Genomic DNA, 23,802 nt, shown 5'->3' on the forward strand with positions numbered 1-23,802 from the left:
AAGAAATTTAGCCGAAGGCTTCAGCACAGCTTTTTAATCTAGCTTCAGGCACAAAAGCTTTCTTCAACAATTAAAAAGAAATGTTAAAACATGTGTTTGGAATCAATTTTATTAGACTTTCAGAGGTTTAAACCTAAACTAGTTGATCCAATCACAGCTCCAGGGTCTTGGTCCTTCTGGGTCACTGTTTGCTCTGGTTTACAGGTCCTCTGCTGTGCAGCATTAACATCAATGGGTTACTTAACCCATGGGGTTAAGTGGGCATCATTTTACGTAGCAGATGCTGGGGTTGCAGAGGTGGTTGCCGCCGGGTTCCCGTGTCTTCTGACTAATGTCATGCTACTATTCATTTTGAACTTTGTTTGTTAAGTAAATTTGTGTTAACTTCTGGAGCCACCTGGTGTTCTCCCATCTCCCTTAGCAACTATATTTTAAATCAAACAACTTGCACACGGAAAAACACAGGACGTCTTCCTATATACAGTGAAGTGGTGAAACTTTGCATCATTATTTCTTTTCTTTTCTTCTAAATTTTACATTGATGCCGGATTTCTGGTCTTATTTGAAATTTGATCAAATGGAAGCTATTACAGTAATGTGACTCTACAGCTGCGGTGAACTGAAGAAGGTTTATGAATAAACACATTAAACAGTCTGGTTTGCAGTGTGAACTCACAATCAAAAGAGGCAGCCATTGTTACCTAAACAAAAGAAATTATTCACACAGCAGCAGCCTGGCAGCTGTGCAGGGTCTGTCATAGGACCTTAAGGTCACCCTTGCAGTCACTGCGGCAACTTTCTTTTGTTTTCTGCATACCTGAGGAGCAGACCTCATCTAAATATAAATGGATTTAGATAATTGCTGGAAATAATAGGTTATCATATTGGGTGCAGGAAAGCACTATGGAAGACTCCATGGATTTGGACCAATATTTCTGCCTATTTATTCTGTCTCCATACTTTCCAGTCGTGTTTAGAATTGACTAATCACTGACGAACACAACAGCAACACAACAATAATGGCAGCCAAATTAAGAGTTAATTATAGGCTGCATTTGAATGAGGAATAGCAGCACTATGAGAAGCAGAGAGGTTCCATAGGAGCCACCATGCATGTTCCGAACATGAAATTAATCATTTGATTTCAAAAGTAAATGAATGTGATTCGGGCTCAAGCAAAACTGAATGAATCAAACAATGAATCAGTCTTTTATTTAGTGCAGTGTCACTAGTGTAATGTGTAATGTCACTGCTGTCAACACACTTCTAGACTCAGCTCAGAACTGGAGACCTCCTCCTCAGCATCAGTGGGGGAAAACACAAGCACTTACTGTATTTGAGAGGCGGCATCTTGTCAGAGAAAATGCAATATGCATTAGAGACAATCCAGTCTGTCTCTAGTTGATTGGTGCATGTGTGTGTGTTCCCGTTTATCCGAGTGTGATTGTGTTTATCTGCAAGTGTGTGAGGATGCCGCAGAAAGACAGAAAGTGGAGAGTCTCAGTGGGAGCCCCTTGGCACTGGCCCCAGTACATCGTCAGAGAAACACACTTCATTACAGGCCTATTTACCTGATTAACTGGGCTACTTTATCAGCTGCACAGCGTACAGCTGTTGTCAACACCCAGCTCCTGAAGAAGCGTCCCTCCCACCGCCACACAAACACAGTAACACATTGATTAAAACACACAAACCTCGACTTGGTGACTGACTGTTTGAATGAGAGACTAGATTGCTGAATCAAAGCAGGGTGCAAGAATCCCTGTCGTTTGGCGGTTGGTAGGTGACATCAAATACACCTCCTGATAGGCTGGAATTAATGTCACCTCCTATGAGTGAGACTCAAATACAGCCTGAATAATCACTTGTACTTGGGTTTTCCTTATGGGGAATAACATTTGGCTAACCTTTTCATGTAATGGGATGTAACAATCAAAAAGAAATAAGGCCCTGAGCTGCCTTCCAAAGACGAGGGAGAGGACGAAGCCCGTTGAGAAACATTATCATTACAGCAGGGTAATGATTTCCTTTCTTTTTGCTTTCTGTGGATCTGGCTGCAGGCTATTGGAGGAGTAAATCTTCTGCCAGCATCACTTTTTAAAGCACTAGACTGAACTAAACTTTCGTGTCTGATTTAACCCAATTAGACACATTTCACACGGCAGGAGTGCTGACACAAGCGACCTTTTCACACTTAAGCAACTGATTAAACAGCAGAAGACAATAAAAAACAAGTTTACAAAAGTAAGGAAATTATGCAGCGGTTCCACAAGCCGTGTCAGTGCGCCGGGGCAAACACTTTGCCTTTCTTAAAACATGCTAATGCATGTGCACATAGTTGCATTTTAAGTAGTCAGTGCCTCGCTTCTCTGCGCCACATGAATCTGTGGGGGCAACACCAAGCCAAGATGCCCGAATTTAAATTTGGATCACAGGCAGACAGGTTTTTGGCAGAGCCACGTTCCCGGTCACAACCCAGACAAGAGGGGTTTATGAGGGCCAGGACCTCGGTATCATATGCCTGCACAGGGAGTTGGCACAGCCTGAGTGTGTCAGGTGCACACACACACACATACACACATGCCATCTTGTGAATTTTGATGATCTGCAGCCAGTATGTCAAAAAGTCCAGGACCCAGTTCCAGAAGGACGGTGGTCATCTGAGCAGCATTAGTCTGTTAATCTGTGAGATGATTTTAAAGCCAAACTACAGCCAGGAAGACCAGCCTGCCAGGAGAGACCTTAATCCAGAGGTGGGCGAGAGCAGTGTCTGGCTCCCATGCTGACCCTACATCTGTTTGTGTGATATCACAGTGGACCTCTGATCACAGGTGTTGTCATGTCTCATGGTCTGGGTTAAAGCAGCAATGTCAAACGTGTGTGCGTGTGTGTGTGTGTGTGTGTGTGTGTGTGTACGTGCGTGCCTGCCTGGGACAGATTTTTCAAAGCAATGTGTGAAAACCAGAGTTAAAGTCGTAAAATAAGACAAGACGCACAAGATAAGAGGTGTCATCTGCTCACTAAACCTGGCACAGACACTAGGAAAGAGAAAAAGAGCAGTGTTGTCTGGTAGTTGTCACCTGCTGCAACGCTTGATCTCCTCAAACAGTCTAGGATATCTGCCAGGATGTATTTTTACACTCTTAAACAGAGCACGAAATTTCAGCTCCTGGTGGAAATGATGAAACTACACAAAGCAATGCGCTTCGATCAATACACATATGGAGACAACATCTTGAGACATTCATTTCTGATCATTTCAGTCACAAAATATCATGAGAGCAAAATGTGATGAAACTACGGGAAACTACCAGTAGACCAGTGTCTCGAAGGTCTCGACCGTAATTGTGTCATCTCCAGCTGCTGTTCCACCTCGCATCAACGGGTCACTGGTTTTGCTGAAGCCAATCCTACCTGACTACGGGGGAGAGGCAAGGTACATCCCAGAAGTGTCGCCAGGGCAAGGCAAGGTAGCTTTAAATAAATTATGTTTAGATATGAGATCAGTTTTGAAATTAGGCATTTTCATACAAAGACACGCAAATCTCACTAGTGATTCTATGAATCAAACAAATAAGTTAGAATTGTTAAAATACATTTTCATCTGACCATCTATGTACTGAGAAATCCAGTACGGTTTCACTAATGAAACTTTGTTTCGTTTTGTTTCATGGTAATGATGGTAGCAGCAGCTTACGTTGATAAACGTTATTAGGTCTACCTGTAGACTTGCGGTGACATTTCTTTTTATCGATAAAGAACGGAGTTGGCTTTGCTGAAATGTGAAATCTCTTTCTTCTGCAGTTGAAACCTGAAAATATTTGATTCAATATAGAGAAAACCTCCCACTGTCTCTGTAGGAAATCCATTTGAATCAAACAATGTCACAAAGAACGTGTTGGCTGATTTCAACAAACTGTTTTAAGTTAAAACAGACAAAAGAACGTATTTACAATCCAGCAGCGTCACCAGCAAAGGTCAGTGATTGTAATGTAAATGCACCACCTCTGTGGCGCTCCCTCGGAGAGGCCTGATCTCTATCATTACACCCCTTGTTTCATCATATGAGCACAATCCTCTGCTGCGCCGTATAGAGTGTTTGAGATCAATAGCTAGAACCATGTGTGAATACATCTCACTGGCTGTTTGATATTGTCACTGGGGAGCTCCAGGGGCTTGGAAGCATGGAAGAGATGGAAATAAACTCCTCTAGCAGCATGACTAATAATATTCCATTCATTCCTAAGTGGTGCATTCATATTGAGAAAAGAAAATACCATGTGTCATTTTGAGCCCAGAATATCTCAGTTTCTCAAGGGCTGCTTCGTTCGATGCAGGAAAGACTTAGCCACAGAAATACTTCACTTGTACATGTGATATCACTGTGGACTATAGAATAAAGTGAAGCCACAGTATTCCATACAGTTTGCAAATATCCAGACAATACCCACTGATATAATGAGGTGTGCCTTCACCGCGGCAGAGAAAAGAGAGCTCCACATCAAAAGTGAAATTTCCACTCTGTCTTCTTTCTGACCCTCTGTAACCATCCATCTGTAGCATCATTCTTCAGGCAGCAACTGACAAAAAAAGAAATCTTCAGCTCAAGCAGTCGGAGCTGATCCTTCAATGTTGGCTGGCCTCGCCTGATGTGTGAGGGAAAGCGGCTTTCCCGTGTTGATGTGCGTTACATTTGAGGTGGCTCAGGCTGCTCAGGCCTGACCACAGATCAGACCCAGGACACAGTAGAGGGATTACAGATCCTGAGGCGGAGGGAGATGAAGGAGAGAATATCTAGACTGGTCTGTCCACACCTCTATCACTAAGACCCTGACCTTCAGAAGTGCATTGAAAAGGAAAGATAATAGACGATGGATTGAAGTGAGATAAAGCTTACTTTAGTCCAAGGGGAACTATACTTTAAGTATGGCTTCTGGGACTTCTTGCTCACTTTTGAGTCAGCAAAAACCTACCAAGGTGGAGCAGAGGTATTTTTTCCAAGAGGGCTTAATTGTAAAACCAAAGTATTAAGTGGCAAATCACAACACTGGAATTGAAATGTTCAACTTGCAATAACATACCTAAATCACCTAGCTGACTGGAAGCAATTCAAATCACGTTCGAACCGAGACACTTCAAGGTAGAGGTATTGAGTCGCGACAGCATCAGCAAATTTCAGCACAACTCAAATTTTGTTGTTTGAAATAATCGGACTGCTGAACAGACTGAAGCTTTGTTCTGCGGCTCCTGAACTGGAAACCAGACTTGCAGTCTCTTGGGTTATCAACCAGCAGCTCAGCACCGCCTGAGTGCAGAGGTAAAAGCATTCAGAGATGTAAGTGTAGGAGGAAGCAGAACAGGAAAGATGAAGATGAAGAAGAGGAAGTGAGTAAGGACACATGATATTTCTTAGCATGTAGACCTCTGCCTCAACCTTTTATGTTGATACAACATGGAAGTGATATTAAAATAGATGAAAACAGTCCAGCTAAGGTGAGGTTAACTCAATTCGACAGTATCAGCCTCCATATTCCCGCTGGAAATTCATTTCTTTTATAACAGCACAGGAAGTAAGCTCAACATTGTTGCAATGTAAAGTCAAGTTGTCGTCTATAATTTATGCCATGAGCATTTTAAAGATCGTTCCACCTCCTCTGAATCTCATCTTTCTCCCAAAAGGTAAAAATCCTGATCTAGAGCTCAATTATTTACTAACAACACAGAAAGGACATGTTTCAGTTCCCATAATGCCTGTCGTCTCCAACACAGCTTTTTTCTATGTGAATTACATTTGATCCTTGTTCTTCTATAGCTTTTTAATCATTAACACATCACATTATCATCTCACTGGCATCTCAGAGTCACTTCTGGTGCTCAATGTGATGGACATCTCTCCTGATACTCATTATTCTGGCGACAAGTACTTCAGTTCCTCATACACCTCAGTTTCCTAGAAAAGTGCTCAAAGACCTTAACTGAACCCCTAAAATCATGATAAAGTAGCAAAAAAAAAGGTGGAGGACAATTTGAACAAAGGTCCAGCAATGCAATCCCCCACAACTTGGACTGTCCCTATCTCTGCCGTCTCACAAAAACTTAATCCATCCAGCTTCTGCTCTTAAAATCAAGCTTTCCCAGCAGCAGAGAGATGTTTAATTTCCTAACGGAAACCTTGTCCTGACAAAAAAGGCAGCGATTTTCCAAAGCAACTTGGCAGAAAAGTGAAATCCTATTAATTATTCAGGAAACTTCTATGAATATTGTACAGGAAGTGTCCCAAGTCACATTTCTTGCCCATCTTTTAACACTGTCCACTTGCTTAAAAAAGCTAATGTTAGCAGATAGAGGCTACATCACAAATGTTAAGACAACAGAACATAAAACATTCTTCTCTTTTAATTTGAATTATTCCTGATTTTTCTAAAACCAACATAAGCATGACATTTAAGTTTAACAGTATTCCATGAGTGCATTGACCAAATTGAATTCTTTGCACGTAGAAAGGATAGAGCTGCTGTGTCCTCTTTAAACATTTACTAGCAAATCAATAAGCTTCCTGACAAACCCAAAGACATTTTAAAATGATCACTAAAAGAGGTAAAACACATTCACCACACGGGGAGGAAGCACTGGAAGAAAAACTCACCTCTCTCACAGGTGCTATCCCAGAAGCCCGTTCCAGTGCAATCGCAGACAAAGCGATTCCACCCTTCCTTGCACGCTCCATTGTTCTTGCAGGGGTTACTATCACACTGTTTTCCAGTCACCTTACTACATGAATACTTTATTCCGGTCATATTCTGGGCCTGAGCTATCTGTCGGATGTCCTTGCTGCGTCCGTCGATGAAGAGATCCCGCACACAGCCCACATAGCCATAGTTAAGCATAGCGGTCCAGAGCTCGGTGGGGAGTACTAGGCCCATTCGGTTGTCAGGCAGACCTCCCAGATAAAGATCCCCCTCCAGGTCCAAGATCTCATTTTCCCCACTGGCTGTGAATGGAGTCCTACGGCTGTTTACTGAGATGATGCCTGGAGCAAGAAAAATTTGTTATTGAACACTAACCAGACAAATATGTTCATACCAACTTGTCATGTGCTTTCATAAAACACATAGCAATTTTTGTCGTGTCATGTTATTATTACTGTACGTTGTACACCTTTTTTTTTTGTTCTGGTAGACTTACTTCATTCCATACATTCATGACAGTTTTTGACTGAACAAAATTTGTATTTTCAAACAGAATGTAAGACAGACAATTCCCTGTTTGTTCAACAAAGTGTAGACAGAGGTGTAGATGAAGTGTTTGGTTATTTAACAACCCAAAGCTCTGATAATAAAAACATCTACAAAAATGAAAAATAGATGGACAGAAATAGCACATCACGACTAGGTCTGTTCTGAGATGTGGTCCAGAGAAGTAGGTGGACAAAGAAAACAAGCAGTGGCATAGTCTCTGTGTAAAATCTACATACAAAGAGATGGAAGCCAACTCTAAATCTATGTTTGCAATGCAAAGATACCATAACCAACTTTTTCCTTGCTAACAAATCTAATTACACTACAGGCATCACTGGCTGTTGTATGTGATCTCAGCTACACTCACTCAAAGGGAAAACATTTTTTCTTAAGATTTTCATGATTAAGATAATCCTAATTTTAAGAGCAATGTTAACATCAAATTAATGTTGCATAATGGGAATGATGTAAATTCCAATATGGTACCACTGGTTTGCTGACAAACAAGTTATCAATTATAAATCAAATCCTGATTATTTAATAATGCTAGACTTTTTGATATACAGTACATGTATCTAGTGTTAATTATCATGAATTAGTCTTTCCAAAACAAGAAAGAGAAGGGAGTCTAACTCCTGTCTATGGATTGATAATGCTACCTTTATCTGCACCTCTCTATCTGGTACCCCTAAGGTGCTTGCATGCGACTACAGAATGGCTGTAATTTCAGTTTTGTGTGGACAAGAAATTTAATTCACTTGCACCTCACATTGACATTTCAGTCAAGTCACATGTGTGATTATACCTGATCTTAATCAACCCATCAGTCCGGTGCCCGTACATCTATCTCGTTTTCCATGTGAGAAAAAAAAAATTGTTCTGCTATCAGACTGGGGGCTGCTCCGGTGATTAATCAAGCAGCAGACTCTGGCATACAGCTCAATTGGCTGCTCTAACCTGATATATAACACAGGCTGTAGAGTTAACACACCCTGGTCCTCTGGAGGATCACACCTAATACAGAGATTGTGTTGTGTTTGAGGCTCAAGGCAACAGAAGTTTCTAACCCTGTTCTCTAATACAATCTCCTAATGCTGTCTTTGTATCTGGCCATGTTTTGAGGTCAGAGGACATTCTAATGGAAGGGAGTGGGGGAAAATAGAGTCAGCAGCTATCTCAAGGAAGTATGACTTTGTTCCTGCAATAAATCATGTTGAAATTAAGATGTTGAGAAATTTTGTGTCATTCTGTATTTGCAAAGTAGGTACCTGTAAATGCTGAAATGAAGACAGCTACAGTATCTACCATGTCTAAATTCTTTTAAGGATTTTGTTAGTTTTGTAACCAACTAAACAGCCACAAAATTCTAAAACAGTCCAACAATACTTACTAAATAAAATTGGAAAATGTACATTTTGGAAAAGGTTATGCAAAATAAAATTGCATTAAATGTTCATGATGGTGAAAATTATTTACATAATTCCATTTTTTTTTTTTGCTGATAGAAAATATCTGTAAAGATTTGAATGTATATTTAACCATCAAGGTAGTTAGGATGCCAGACACATATGAGCTGAAAAGTCAGATCTGAGCCTCGTTTCCCTGCAGCGTTAATGTGGTATTACCCAGTGACACATAAGTTATTGTATAAAGCACAACCTATTTATCAAGGAAGATTCAGGCACCAACCCAATAACTAGACTGCAGGAGTCTAGGATTGAACCATCAGTCTTACAAAAAGGGGACTGGAAAGTTTATGTCTAAGGACATTGATTCCTTGTTAATGAAAAAATTACCAGATTGTACTGATGTGAATAGACCAGAACCTCTATCAGAGCAAAATAATAGCAGAATGACATGACAACACATGAGCAAGAAACCTGCACAGCAATTGTGAACTTTTGTGAAATTCTGTTGCTTGGACTTGGTGAATATATGGCTAGACCAGGGTTGGGCAAATTCATCGTCAATCCTTCAAATATTCGCTGGGACATTTTAACAATATAAACCTGAAGCTAAGGGTAGCACCAGTGAGAAATTATTAAATGAGGCAAAATCATGATTCATTCAGTGTGAATATTTTCAAAGGATGAATGATGGTGCCCCCTCACTATAAAATGAGATGATGCAGGAATACTGCAAGAACTACTCCAGATATTTTTCACTCAATTTATTGGGATATACTGGATAGGATCAAAACTTTATTTTTGCTTGTTTGATTATTTTTTATTGTTTGATTATTGAACTCTGACAATATGATATTTGTAATGTCAGCTCTGATTAGAAATGTAGAGTTTTAATGAGACTGAGAAATAAAAACCAGTGGTGTTATGAGACCCCTTTCAAAGTTTATTTCAACAACTTCGACTGCGACTGTGGCTTTAGAGAGCTAATTCTGCTAATGCTAATGCTGCTTTATCAGAGAGTTCAGTATAACACAATTTTGTCTTTTATCCCCTCCTTCCCTACCTGAGCGACCGTCTCTCTGGATGTCCACATGGTGCCAGGCGCCATCGTTGACCTTGGCCTGTGTGGCTTTGACCTTGATGGTTCCAGATCCCATGTCCAGCAGCAGGTACAACCCTCCATCCAGCAGCTCCACCGCAAAGAAGTCCACCTTGTTGTTTTTCTGGCCCTTCGAATCCCGACGGTCCTGGGCCTTGCCGTGGGTAAAGAGTATCAATCCATTAGTTTCAGAGGTGCGGAAGTCAAAAGAGATGGAGCCAACGCGCTTGGTGTTCCATTTTGGCAGGGCCAAGTAGGAATCTGGGTTCTCAAAGTTGATGGGATCAAGTGTGGGAACATTTTCGCATTTAAATACCACATCGCCCTGGAGTTTCATTTTCGGGTCCACAATGCGGGCAAGGCGGGACAGCTCCAGACGGATATCATTGTTTTTGTACACCACCTGGGGAAGAAATATAAGCATTTGTATGTTTTTCACAAATGAGCAGTACATTCCCCCTGTACAGCATTGAAAAATGTTTACTTCAATTAATGAAACTCCAACCATTCACATCTTGCTCTAGTTATATCAGACATCCAAAGACAGCTGGATCGATAAAACTAATATGTTCAACGATATGTGGACTTCAATTTGTTTCTTAGTCATTTTGCACTAAAGCTTCAATTTATCCAAGATGAGAAAGAGATCACTCTGAAACCCATGACGGTGTTTTGGTTTGATTGAACACCTGCCAGCTGAATGATTCCTGAGAAATGATGGACAAATCATTGGCGAATTACTCTGTCTAATGTTCAAACAGACCAAGCTTTAAAAAAAAGCATGTGGTGCAAACCCACCAGGCTATTTGTGAATTTGTGACAACATATTCAATAATAAGCCACAAAAAATATGCTCCAACACCCAAACCCACCAAAGTGGAGTGCAGTCACATATTACGGTTAATTATAAAAAGAAGAATATTGCAAATTGGAATCCACTAAGGTGAAAAATGAAGATTTTCTTCCCGTTGTTCTTCTTTGTGTGGAGGAAGACAGGCCATTGTAGTATGTAGGGCAGAGTATGTGCAGGGAGCAAAAACACTGTCAGAGGGAGCACAGCTGTCAGCAAACATATATTACTGCTGTGGGATTACAGATAATCCTGGAAGATTTGACAGTAAATCAACACAGGTGACCCGAATGCTGAGGAGGACCGACAAGAAGGGGGGACAGACATAGAGTCCAGGACAAGAGGAAGACACTGGCATGAATAAGGCAGTGAAGAAGAGAGATTGTGAAGATTAAATGTTGCCGGGCCAAAGTGTCCCACTAGCTTTGAAAACATACACACTGGCGTCAGTGTGAATGTTGAATGGTGTGGTGGTCGCATCTGTCAGTGAAGTGACTAGCCACACTTATTCTCCCCAATTTTCCACAAAACAAAATACTTATTACACACTTTGCCAAGCGCTAAATCTACTGTTAAAACACCACACTACTCTAATGGAATATTTTCCTTTGAACAGGAAATTCAGGCTAAATAAAAATGAGTTACAGTGGGACAGAATTTGAAAGTAATGTTTTGATAATTCATGAATATCATTATTTGATTGAGTCATCAATTAATCATTTGTTCTGGCATCTACTTCACATATGGCATCTGTCTGACCCAGTCATTAATTAGTGATAAAAAAAAAGGAGGGAATATTCTAAAATTTAAACTTCCATTCTTGAAGTGCTTAATATAAATTTAAAAAAACCAAAAAGTTTTAAATTGGATGTTCAGCCAGAAACCTAAGAGTGTCCAACTAGCAGGAGAGGTTTGTACAGGGTGGAGGTTTCCATCACTGTATTACAGGCAGATTGCTCAGTCTCTCATTATCCATGATCGGTTTTTTTTAGTCTCAAAACCTGAAGCTCTAGTGGAGGTTCATGGAATAAAATGGTGTAATGAAGCAGATGATTTTATTATATTCTTAAATACATTCCTAAAACTGATATTTTTGGAGAAGATGAAATGACAAGAATTTTTTCAATTGGTTGATTATACAATATAATGCAATTTGATTCTGAATGTTGTACAGATGTCTGACAGATTTTAGGAAAATTAGACACATTGTGGTGTTCCATGTTGTGCTGCTGCAGTAACAATGATTTATTTACTTCCTTAAACAAATATCATAATGTCCCGAAGCCAGAGGTGGCTTTTTTGATTTTATTTTTTGGTTGTCTGTTTGGTTGAGTAAACACTCAAAATCACATTTTCACATTTTGGAAACAGAAAGGGAAACATATGAAGTTAATGCTTACAGTTAATATACTGAAAGTAGAGAATGTAAATCACAAATCAAAAATAACGATTCCTCCTTCCATACTTCATCCAGTTGATTAACAAATTAATCATTTTATTTCTTCTACAACATTTCAAACGATGAGTCCCATCATGCAAGCCTGACTACAAATTCTGTTTGTTCTTTTTGTCTGCATGTTATTATCAGCTACACCCTAGGTTTGAGAGAAAATGTGGCTCTGTGATGTGTTTCATTTTGCATTTTGATTTGAAAGCAAACAGCTTTACTGTCTGCCCTTGAAATGAAAAACCAAAATGATTTTAAAGTTATATTTCACAGACAAGTCTCAGCTGCCAGAATTCTTGCACCTTGAATGATGGTTATTGAAGTTTTTGAAAACACAGCAAGAGCCCAAATGCATTTGTATTTGAGCATTTGGACAACTCATGGGCAAGAGAACAAACTGAACTTGACATGAAAAGAGAAAAAAAGTATTAATGTTCCACATTTGGAAAATTATTTTCCAACATTGCTAATATTCTTTGATGGAAATTACTCAGACTGCTCAGTTCCATGGCACTCATCTCTGTCATTTAGTCACATGTGACAAGAGTTTTCAAGACAAATATGGAGTAACCAATTCCTCCAAATCTCTGAGGTCTCCATCAGAACCGCAACAGGCTGTTGATGTGTCACGAGCATCTCAATCAGATTTTGTTTGACAGGCAAGAGTTTTTATAATCTCTTACAAGAACAGCAAATTTATTCTGTGTTGAACAGACCTCACAGTCAACAAGTACTTGCTCTGTTTTCAGGTTATGATTTTGTCCGTTCTGCTGCAGGCCAATCGATAAAGTAATCAAAATGGTGTTATAAAAGGGGAACTGACTACTGCGGCTCTGTGTACCTCATCTTCCCGTTTCTTATGGCTGTGTTTTGCTACGCTATCCTTCTCCCTATCAACATTCTTATGGGGCCCATTCATAATGCAGGCACAGGGGACGGTAACGACTCCATAAAACCCAGATCCTCCGCCTCCTCGGCAGGATGGTGTATTGATTGGGCCCTGGCAAGGGTGAGGTGAGGGTAGATGATGGAGGCATGGAGGTATGCATACAAAATCACACTCACACACACACACACACACACACACACACACACACACACACACACACACACACACACACACATACACACACACATACACAGACTCCTCCCTAATCTACTTCAGATCAGTGCTCACGACCTCTTGGCCCTGGCCACAGCTGCTGTCAGGCGATGATTCAGCTTCGGTGTTAATGAAGAAGGAAGTTAATTCCAGCAAATGATTGATACACAAACATACACGCATACACACATATAAACTTTAAAAAAGTGATAAAGAGATCTGTACTTTCTCAAATAAATACAAACACACACACACACACACACACACACACACACACACACACACACACACACACACACACACACACACACACACACACACACACACACACACACACACACACACACACACTTACAAACACAAATGAACACATCTGTCAATGTTGAGAAGAGACAATGAATGAGGGGAAGAACGTATTGACAAAGATATAGAAGATTAAATAATAATTACTTGCTTGTATTTACATCACAATAACTTTAATAATGAATTTATACTTAAAAGTTATTTTATCCAAATAAAGGAAAAGAAAATTATTATTGTATAGTCTTCTTTCCTAGTTTATTTTAGTGGCCAGACTGTTTTGTTCTTATCTTATGAAGTTGAGAAGCTTAACTCTAAGACTTTGGCCCCAGACATAATAAAATAGAAGATGATAGGTTTTGTTTATAATGCTCCTAAAAAGGTGTCAAAAAGAGTTGTGCCCAAGGACAAAGATGCCTTGGCAACTGGAAAAAGTGAATTTGTGAATGTGTGAATGGAATAGAATCTCTATCATAGGATAAATATAAGCAAAACTGTCATCAAAATTAAGTTCAAATATCCCCAACATTTTTTTTTAAATGAAACGCTGCTAAATTCTGTTCAATGGTTTTTGAGATGTGAACACATCTCACTCTTTTGTAGACACAATATGGACAAAGACAAACCTAACCGTGAATGTACTGTTTGCTTTTAGTTAAAAACAAACTTTGAGCAAAACATACTGTAACTGCAAATTTCTGAAACATATGTAGAGCGCATTGCTCTGTGTCACACACACAGAGCAATGCGATGCATTCAGCCAGCCAGCCGGCAGTCAGTTGTAGCCCAATCTTAACAACCATCCCTACATGTGGTGCCTGGCATTTCTTTTCATCTAATTTTGGGCTAAGTATGAATTTGGAGGCAATGCAAGGAGTGACATGTGAAAACCGTGACCAAAAATATCAACTTAATATTGAAGAAAATAATTTGTTTGCAGTAAATGTATTTCACAAGATATGAGAAGTAAAATAGTTGAATGTGGCACTGTATGGAATACAGCTTGATAAAATAAGATGAATGATTGAATTTGGTACTTTGCAGTTGCTCTAAAGGGCAGGTATTAAACCACAAATTGACATAGTGCTAGAATACCATGATGTAGTTTCATTTTCCATTAATACACAGATGAACAAAAAGCACTATATAACATGTTTGTAGATAAAATTCAAGGGAATTGCACCACACTTTTCATCTATGAGTAAAGCAAGGCTTGCAATGCCCTCTGTCCTCAGTCTTTATCCTGAGCTTTACAGTATGTTTAGTAGACAAGTAAATCTGAACTATCCCATTACAAGAAACAACAGCAGTAATTACTTTTAATACAGGCTTTTATTTATTAGGTATATTTGACATGGCGGGAAACATTGCACGAGTGAGCAAGTTGGTTGCAGGGTTTCTGGCAAAAGTCATAATTGCATGACTATTGTGTAATGAGGCCTGGCATTATAACGTTATCATCTGTTAAGCGCCACAATTATTATATTGCAGTGTTATTGCAGCAAGGCCATTTAGTCTAAGGCGAGGAGATGTGAACTTCTGCATCAAAAGGCAAATACATGATTTGAGGTCTGTGTTGTTTGCTGCACTGCCCACACAATTATTTGTCGACAGTGAAAAAAGTACTAATCTGATGTGGTATCATTGGGCTAACAGTTTTCCCTGGGCCACTGGGTTTTAAAAAAAGCTTTATTTTTGTGGTAACATTTGTTTTTTGGGTGACCACATTTACGGACATAAATAGATAATGATGCAATTTGTAAACAATGTCTACTGTCTTAGATTAGAGGGATGCAACAGTGAATGGTGTTTCATTAAAGTCTGAGGTTATCCATCCATCACTGATAGACCCATTAAGAGGACATTGAAAAAAAAGGATGTAGTTAAAGGACAGGTTGACATTTGCTTTAGTGTTTGAGGGGGAAACTAGTAAGGACTTTACATATTGTGATGCACCAACACAATTCCAGTGACAGCAATGTCCCTGTAAAATGTCAACTATTGGTCTCTTGCTTCCCTTCCGTTCTTCTCACTTACTTATCATTTTCTTGTCATTCTATATCTCACTGACATTCACCTCACCTTTACCTCTCATCATTTTACATTTACATTTTTCATCTCATGCATTTGCAACACCTATTCTCCTGCCTCCTGGTGCCCTGTGACACCGGAAGGAGGATCTGCTATGGTAAATGAGTTGATTGATGGGGAGGGTCAGCAGAAGGAAATGGATGTGTGGCACTGCAAGCAATAAGCTAACCAGGGCGTGACTAGGCAGCTGACCACTCTCCCTCAGACACATGACTTGCTGCAGCCCATATTGACGAAACACAAACATAGGTATCACATGCATGTGTTTTGTGTGTTGTGGACACATGACATCTATGAAGCTTGCTGCAGAAGATGACAGAAGGGAAGACACAGAGACAGCGAGAGAGACAGAGTTGTGATGTTAGCAAGCAGTTTCTCTTTAGCTGTCAGACAAAAGAGAAAGGGATGCATTGTTCACTAAAGAAACACAAGCTTCGATCTGATTGTGTGTAAAGTCTAAGTGATGCACTTTTTATTTATCTTATGGTGAACAGAGAGAAATATGTATCAGGAGCTTCAGAAACATTTGAAGCTGCTGTAGCTGTTGCACACACAGTCAAGCAGAAATACTGTTGCACTCTGATCAGAGCAATGGGCCAACTGAATCATTCCCTCATTATCTGGGAAAATTGAATCCAAAGCAAGAGGTGGAGGGGCATGAAGGAGAAAATGTGGTGTAGGAGAGTAAGAGAGATTAAGGAAAAACAAAACCAATGATGCAAAGGGAGTAGATGTAGAAGTAAAAAAAGCATGCATAAGGGAGCAAAGAAACAGACTTACAGTTGGACTTCATTCAACAAAGGAGGTGTTACAGTATGAATGAATGGAAGCATGAAGGGGAGCTCACATACTCTGTCATGAGAAGTTTGAAGAAGGTTTCACAGTTGTGGCATCATACTGTATTTCATATACAACACTACCACTTCACGATCATATATTGAATCACTTTCAAGATCTTGGACCAAATTAGTCACATTTTAAGAGACAACACTAGAAATGACTGTTTCTGCATTATTGTCAAGGTGAAAAATCATCAAATGGCCAGTAAACTGTAAACCATCAATTTATGTGTCAATATATACTTTAAAAAATATAATTTTCTATAAGCCTCACTTACAGCCTGCCTTGGCCAAAATTTTTCGCAGAAACATTTGGCTAATTCATGTCACAAAGAAAAATATCGTCCTTTGTTAGCCACAACAAATAAAGAATCTGTTTCACCAAGTAGATGCATTCAGGTAATAATGGAAAAACAACTGAGTCCATTAAAGAAAATGACAAACACAAAGTCAACACAAAATCACATTCTAGATAAGGCTTTTATCTAGAACGTGTTTTATCTAAAACATGGTTTTTTTTATGGTTGCAAGCATAAGCAAATGTTGTTAACCTTAAATTATTATGAGCTATACTCACATCAAAATTTTAGACATCTCAATCCTGTTTCTTGGCAAATGCGTAGTGATAAAAATGTGCTCATTAATGGTAACACCTAGAACACATATCAAGCTGCAGGAAACTTTTTTTTTTTTTTTTTTCTGGTTGGTAGCATAAGCAATGTTGTCTATGTGCTTTTACTATAGCTAACATTAACTCTAACTTTTGTATCCATCTATCTGTCTGTCTGTTCTCTAATATAATATAACTAGCGGGAACCCGTGGAAATTCCACAATTAAATACTACTATCAGACTTTGTTTTCTTTTTTATCTCCGCTGTCACAAGAAAACAAACTGCTACGTCCAACGAAGACGTAACGGCTCCGTGTGTGTGGGACAGACGAAAACGAAGACAAAGGCCTCTTTGGCGTTACAGTCAAGCCATTCAGGTAGACTACGGCTTTGTGACTTCTGTCCTAGTGAATAAAGCATTGGTGTTCCCCACACAACAACGTGAGGTCCATCACAATCAAAGAATATAAACCGCTATGTTTGACGAAGCCAAAACAGCTCCGTAAGTGAGAGATATGGACAAATGTGAAGACCGAAGCTAATACAGTATAAGTCTGTCTTTGTGTGTGGCTCCGCGGTGCACTGGCGTCGTGCCTGGAGTGTCCCCCAGCTCCTGCTCTATGCCAGCTGGGATAGGCTCCAGCTCCCTATGACCTGCTGCGATGGATTAAGCGGAAGAAAATGGATGGATGGATAATATAATATAATATAATATAATATAATATAATATAATATAATATAATATAATATAATATAATATAATATAATATAATATAATATAATATAATATAAGACCAGAGCTAACTCAAGCAAAGAAGAAAAAAAGAAAAAAAAAACAAGTCTGATATTATTGTTTTATTGTGGAATTTCCATGGGTTACTGCTGGTATAATATAATTAAAGTGATATAAAAGGCATTTAAATTGGAAGAAAAGAGCAATGAACATGTGAGGCTATGTGCAAAGTTAAGTTGCTTTGGCAGGGTCCGGGTGGAACATTCAATCGATTAAAGTTGCTCGCATTCATGCGGCAAAACATACAGAAACATTCAAACAAATCAGGGACTTTCTGAACCATATATATATATATATATATATATATATATATATATATATATATATATATATATATATATATATATATATAAATGTTCAACTATATTTATGAATATTGTTATTGTACTGGATCAGAGTACAGGAGGCTCAGGAGAAACTTTGTTCAGCATTCCATTGGGAATTAATTAATAAACCATGAGCATCAACATTCATAGAAGTAGCCACATTACCTCCCCAACCTTTCCTTGCCCAACCACTTGGTATTGACTAACCAGTGTAGTTTGGCTGGTCATGTGTTAATATATGTTTATGCTCGAAGATAAATCAATATTTGCTTACTTAGCAAATATTTGATTCAACTTGTAACATTTTCAAAATAGTAGCAGTTAAGCATGGTGGATCCAGTAGCTTTTTTTCTGACACACAATCCAAGTTACACAACCAAATGAGTTCACATATAGAAATTCTACCTATAAATCAATCCAGGCCTCCAACTGCTTGAAGCCTTGACCGATGTGCTCATTCATGTTTCATGCATTATGCTTGGCTACTTCTCATGGTTGTCAAAAACTGCGAGTCAACAAATCTTTCCACAAATGTACACTATACATACATATACACGCCTTTGTGTCATCATTTGCATGATCTTTTTTGTCTTTGTTGCTCATAAAATAAAATAAAAATCCTTCAAACTTGCAAAAGAACAAATATAGTATGGCTTGAAGCAATGCCACAAGGAGAATGTTCATCAGAAGCTGCTATACTAGTAGCTGCACATCATTAAAATATTTTCTCTATCAGTATTTTTTAATAACACAAACAATTTCAATGAGACAGCTCTGTTTATTAAGTACATTTGAACACTTTTTGTGCTCGATGAAAACAACCAACACAAATATAATATTCACCTCAGCCATTTTCCTCAGACAAAACAGAGGTTGGTCATTAATGAGTGAAAGCCTGGGATATGTTATCTATCTATTTATAACTTCAGGTAACAGTCCATGTATATGCTAGAAATGTGTGCATTATATACTGTATGTCAGCTGAAAGAGATGGCCTACAAGAGCATTAGCTGACAGAATAATGGAGCTGTAGCCTGAGCACTTCACTGGAAACATAAAGCAGTGCATGGCGACTTTCGCTTCACAGGTGTGGTTTTGTTTGTATGAATTCTCCAACAAATTAACAGACTATTAAGATTGAAGCTAGATTATCTCAATCAAACTTCAAACATGTTTGAAGATGCTAAACACAGTTTGGCAGGACATCACTAGAATAACTGCTCTTGACAAAATTGAGAAGCTCTCAATGATAAGGAAACACAAAGAAGATAAGGGCCAGCTTGTAACAGGTTGTGTATTAACGTTGAAATGTTGACCCCACTATTGTTACTATGATTATTGGGTTACCATTAATATTCTCAATGTGAAAAAAAAATCCACATGGGAGAACATTTTTTCTACATCTGCAGAGGCCGCTTTAAATGCCAATTGTTTGTTTGACCGTGTGTTCATTAAACTGCAACACTGATGTCAAGAAAATAGTTCGGACGGGTCGTGCACAGAGCAAAGAAGAGCTCATTAAATCTTGTTGGTACTGATTGAGGAATTTCTGTTGTAGAACTGATAGAGGCACACAAAGCAGGCACAGGAGTTAATAGAAACAAACAACTAAGCAGTTTTAAATATGCAGAGTGCAGGCGTTCATTGAACTCAGAATTTTTAACCAATTTAAAAGGTTTTTCATTTGCAACTATTTTGTCTTTTAAGTAACGCACTTAAAAGAAGAAAACAACATCTTAAGTTTAAGAGGTTTAGTGTTTAAGATAGAAATCACATATCACTATGATAATTTAAATAGTTCATTTCATTGGAGAGTCACAGTAAAATAATTGTATTTATAAGGTTAGTAATATTATTCATGACAGAACTCTTACTTCGTTTTTTGTGTTTTACTGAGATGTAACAGAAATATTTTCATTGATAATGTAACATTTGTTTTAATTGCTAAAAAAATACACAAAATTAATTTGTTAATTTAGGTTAAATATTGTTAATAATTGGTTCATTTTGGGAGCATTAAATTGATAATAAAAAGGAGTTGTGGAAAGTCCAACTCTGCTTTATTTTGGTGTCTGTTTCTGATGAGAGAAAGTACATTCTTTTTGTGATATCTGGTCTATTCTCAAACATGTCACAGTTTATGTTCAAGGATAGAAACATAGAGGAGTTATTCATGTCCACTATGGATTTTACTGTCTGTTGTAGAAAACTGAGAAGCTGTCAGAATTGATTGCAGCAGTTCTACAATATCGCTTTCACCTATGTTTGAGATACAGTCTACATCCTTGTGATCATCACGGTTGCTGAAAACTACTTTCCCTGTTGTCACCTTGTGTTGCTCCATCAGCCATTGCTGAGGTGTTTTTTCATAGCCTAAAATAAGATGAATTTGTGGTAGAACAACCATATTGCCATTTCAATAACACCTGTATCTGCAATAAGAAGACAATTCTGGAAGTGATGTATTTCCTGACAGCATTCCAATTGTCTAACAAGAATTGGTTTTCCCTTTTAAACTGAGAGCTGTCTCTCACAGACAATGACATATATGATCAAACCATTACTATACTAAAAATGCACATTTTAAACAGACAATTAAAAAGCTGATAATAACATTGAGTGTAGTTTTTGCAGCCCCTTTAACATTACACATAGTGCTACTTCTGAAACTGCTGCTTAACTGCAGAAATCAATGTGAGCGCAACCATTCCTCTTCTTATTATAATTACTACTGTAGCTGCAGAATAACTAATGGTGAGAAAAATGTAAATAACAAGACATTTAATATATTTTTTGGCTTTGCCCACCAGCTGACAGTGCTGGCAAGTGCATTATAGATGTCCCCTAACAACAGCAACACTTTTTTCGTATTTCATCATAGGCAAATATTTCATTCGGACTGCTGCCCTATAAGGAAACATTTTAGTGGCACTCTCAAGCTGATGCTGCAAATTACATGTGACAGTAGCAATTTTGGGGTATTTTCTCACACACAGGCTGCAGTAAGTATTATGAATTAGATTAAACGAGGGGGCATTTAAAGTGGGATGCTTCTTCTGCCAACTCAGCAGCTTTAATTGATAATACAATTTTGTTTTTCTCATTTCTCCTTCCTTGCGCTTGTCATTATATGTGTCCATTACCAAACAGCTCCTCTGGCTAAGTAAACACCAGGTAAACATTTGCACATTTATTAAAAACAGCACCTCTAAAATGTTGAAAATTATAATTGTGGTATAACACTGGAACATGTAATGTCTGTTGCATTTATCCAGGTTCTTCTTACCTCTCGCAGGCATCCCATGAAATTGTTGCTAACTGGAGATCCAGGTAGGTCAGCAGTGCTGGGGCTCCCACCCACATAGAAAAAATCATCAGAGCCCAGCATGGTGTAGTCTTCCTGGGTGTAGCCAGTAGTGGTCAGGATCCCATCAACGGAGATAGTCACCTGTCGAGGGGGTAACACATAGCCAAAGCCAAGCCATTACAGTCTGGGATTGGAAAGAGTACTGTGTATAAAACACATGTCCTTCCGGGGTCTGCAAATGAGCCATTTGATCTTTTCTTTAGGTGCTACAGTGCAAGTTGCTTTCTCATTTAACCGATTTTAAAGAATCATTTGGTACCTTGAGGCGATCGTTTTGGACCAGACAGCGTTTGGTATTGTTGATGGAATTTTTGCCGTAGGAATCACAGGACAGGTAAAGAAAATATGGCAGAGGCATATTTTCTTTATCTTTGATGGGGATAAGAGAATGGATTCTAGGTTTGGTTCTGAAACTTCAGGTTGGGGAAGGGTTAGTACAAAGTTCAAACCAAGGACAAATTGATTGCACTTGTCTTAGGTTTTGGGATTTATCTGGTAACTGCAGACACACACATATACGGTACACATGTATGTGACCACACGCCGACACACATACAAACAAGACACTCTCTCACAGAGAATCACACTTGCCAATACATTCGGTTCAACTCCATGAGTTGCACATCGTCCACTCTCTTGCACATATCTACATTTATATACCCACACACATGCAAAACAAAGGGAGGCTTTACACAGAACATCAATGTGCAAACAAAGGTCATCACTGTCATAAGGCAAAGTAAACACAATTAATTAGACATGTAAGGGAGTAAGTGGATCAATGGTGCCATACAAAGCCAAAGCAGGCCTCACAGGGTGCAGAGGCTCATGCACAATCAGGACTAGAGCCCATATTCAAATAAATTCTCAGAATGGCTTATGAGGATCTTCAATCAGGTTTACCTCTGGTGTCATGATTGTATTTTACTGTCACTGAACCAGACCTGAATCATTTACCCTAGACCAGAATGCATATTCTTAGAGATGTTATGAATATGGGCCCAGGGGTAAGGGTGATCAAGGTTAGGAAAAAACACACAAACACCACATCAACCAGCATGCCACAAACACACACAGAGGGCAAGGTGAGTGATATGGTGATAGGTGGAAGGTGAGTGGGGGAATTAGAGTGTTAGTGGTTATTTTGGGTGAAAGGTTGAGATTCTATGAGCTTGGATGGAAATAAGTCAATGAAGTGTGGGCATGCCATGCGCCATTGTGAGTTTGAAACAACTGTCAGAGCTCCCGCAATAAATGTTGAGGGCTGCCACTTTGTGGTAGTTTCTCGTTTAGGGCTCGGTGTTGAGGTCACCATCTTTGGGATTGTGGTAAGCTTCTGTCAGTTCTGGACGACAGTCCTCACAAAAAATGGGGACCTTCAGTGTGAAAAAGTAAAATAAAAAGTACATTGCCCTGTCAAAGGCAAATGAATATTTTTTTTTCCTTTATTTTGTTTTCTTTTTTTTTACTTGGAAATCTACAATAATGTGGAAGAAACAAAGATAAAAAAAAGTAAAAGCCAAAGTGAAAAAACAGGATGGGGATTGTGGGGTAAAGAAGGAGGTTGTTGCAGGTCAAGGAAGAAATTGAGAAGAAGCGAAGAAAGAATTGCCTGGTAATACAAACCCATCTCCTCATTTTTTGATAAGAGTGTCTAGGATGGAACTCAAAGAACGAATAAAAGAAGAAAGGGGGAGGGGACACACGGCAAACCCAAAAAAAAGACAATAAGAATGATATCTACCAGACAATGTAGTTTGTTTACCATAGCGTGTCCAATGCCTGATTGCTTTCCAGAAAAAGGGGAAGAAAGGAAATCAAAAGAATAGTGAACAAAAAAGGTTGTTAATAAGGATGGACAGAAAAAAAATGATGAAGAATTAGGATGTTAGTTAGTACATTAGTTGGTTAGATACTGGTTAGTAGTAAAAATGGCTTTTATCATGGATGAGTTAGTGTTGTGGTGAAAAAACACTACATCGTTTGTCAGAGATTCTCGGCAACAATAAAGTGTGTCCTTATCATCCTAGTCAAATCAAAGTCCTGCAGGAAAAAACAAAGAAAACAACTACAACATGAAGGACTTTTTGTATAAAGATTTGTGTAGGATGGCTTCAATCCCAACAAAACTTGTAGTGTTTAGCTTTTCTGGTCTAACAAAGAGTGACTTTCAATGATGAAATAAAATGACTGTGAAAGAAAGACAGAGTTGTAAAAAGAAAGGAATAAAGAAAGAGAAAGCAAGAAAGAAAAAAGGAAAGAAAGAAAGACAGAAAGCAGCTCTTGACTCCTAGATCATAACGCCCTAAACTATGTGCTAGCCTATTGGGATT

General features: G+C 38.7%; 1 protein-coding gene across 1 annotated transcript in view; it reads right to left on the minus strand.

The window, feature by feature from the left end:
- Window positions 1-23,802, minus strand: part of LOC137613524 (neurexin-3b) — a 253,579-nt gene that overhangs the window by 175,440 nt on the left and 54,337 nt on the right. The window contains exons 5-8 of the mRNA XM_068342822.1: window positions 23,214-23,258; window positions 21,389-21,550; window positions 9,708-10,146; window positions 6,647-7,030 (exon numbers count right to left, since the gene is read on the minus strand). Coding sequence (XP_068198923.1) covers window positions 6,647-7,030; window positions 9,708-10,146; window positions 21,389-21,550; window positions 23,214-23,258 — 1,030 coding nt within the window. The remainder of the gene's footprint in view (window positions 1-6,646; window positions 7,031-9,707; window positions 10,147-21,388; window positions 21,551-23,213; window positions 23,259-23,802) is intronic.

Source organism: Antennarius striatus, chromosome 19 (genome assembly GCF_040054535.1).
Source record: "Antennarius striatus isolate MH-2024 chromosome 19, ASM4005453v1, whole genome shotgun sequence".
Taxonomy (NCBI): Eukaryota; Metazoa; Chordata; class Actinopteri; order Lophiiformes; family Antennariidae; genus Antennarius; species Antennarius striatus.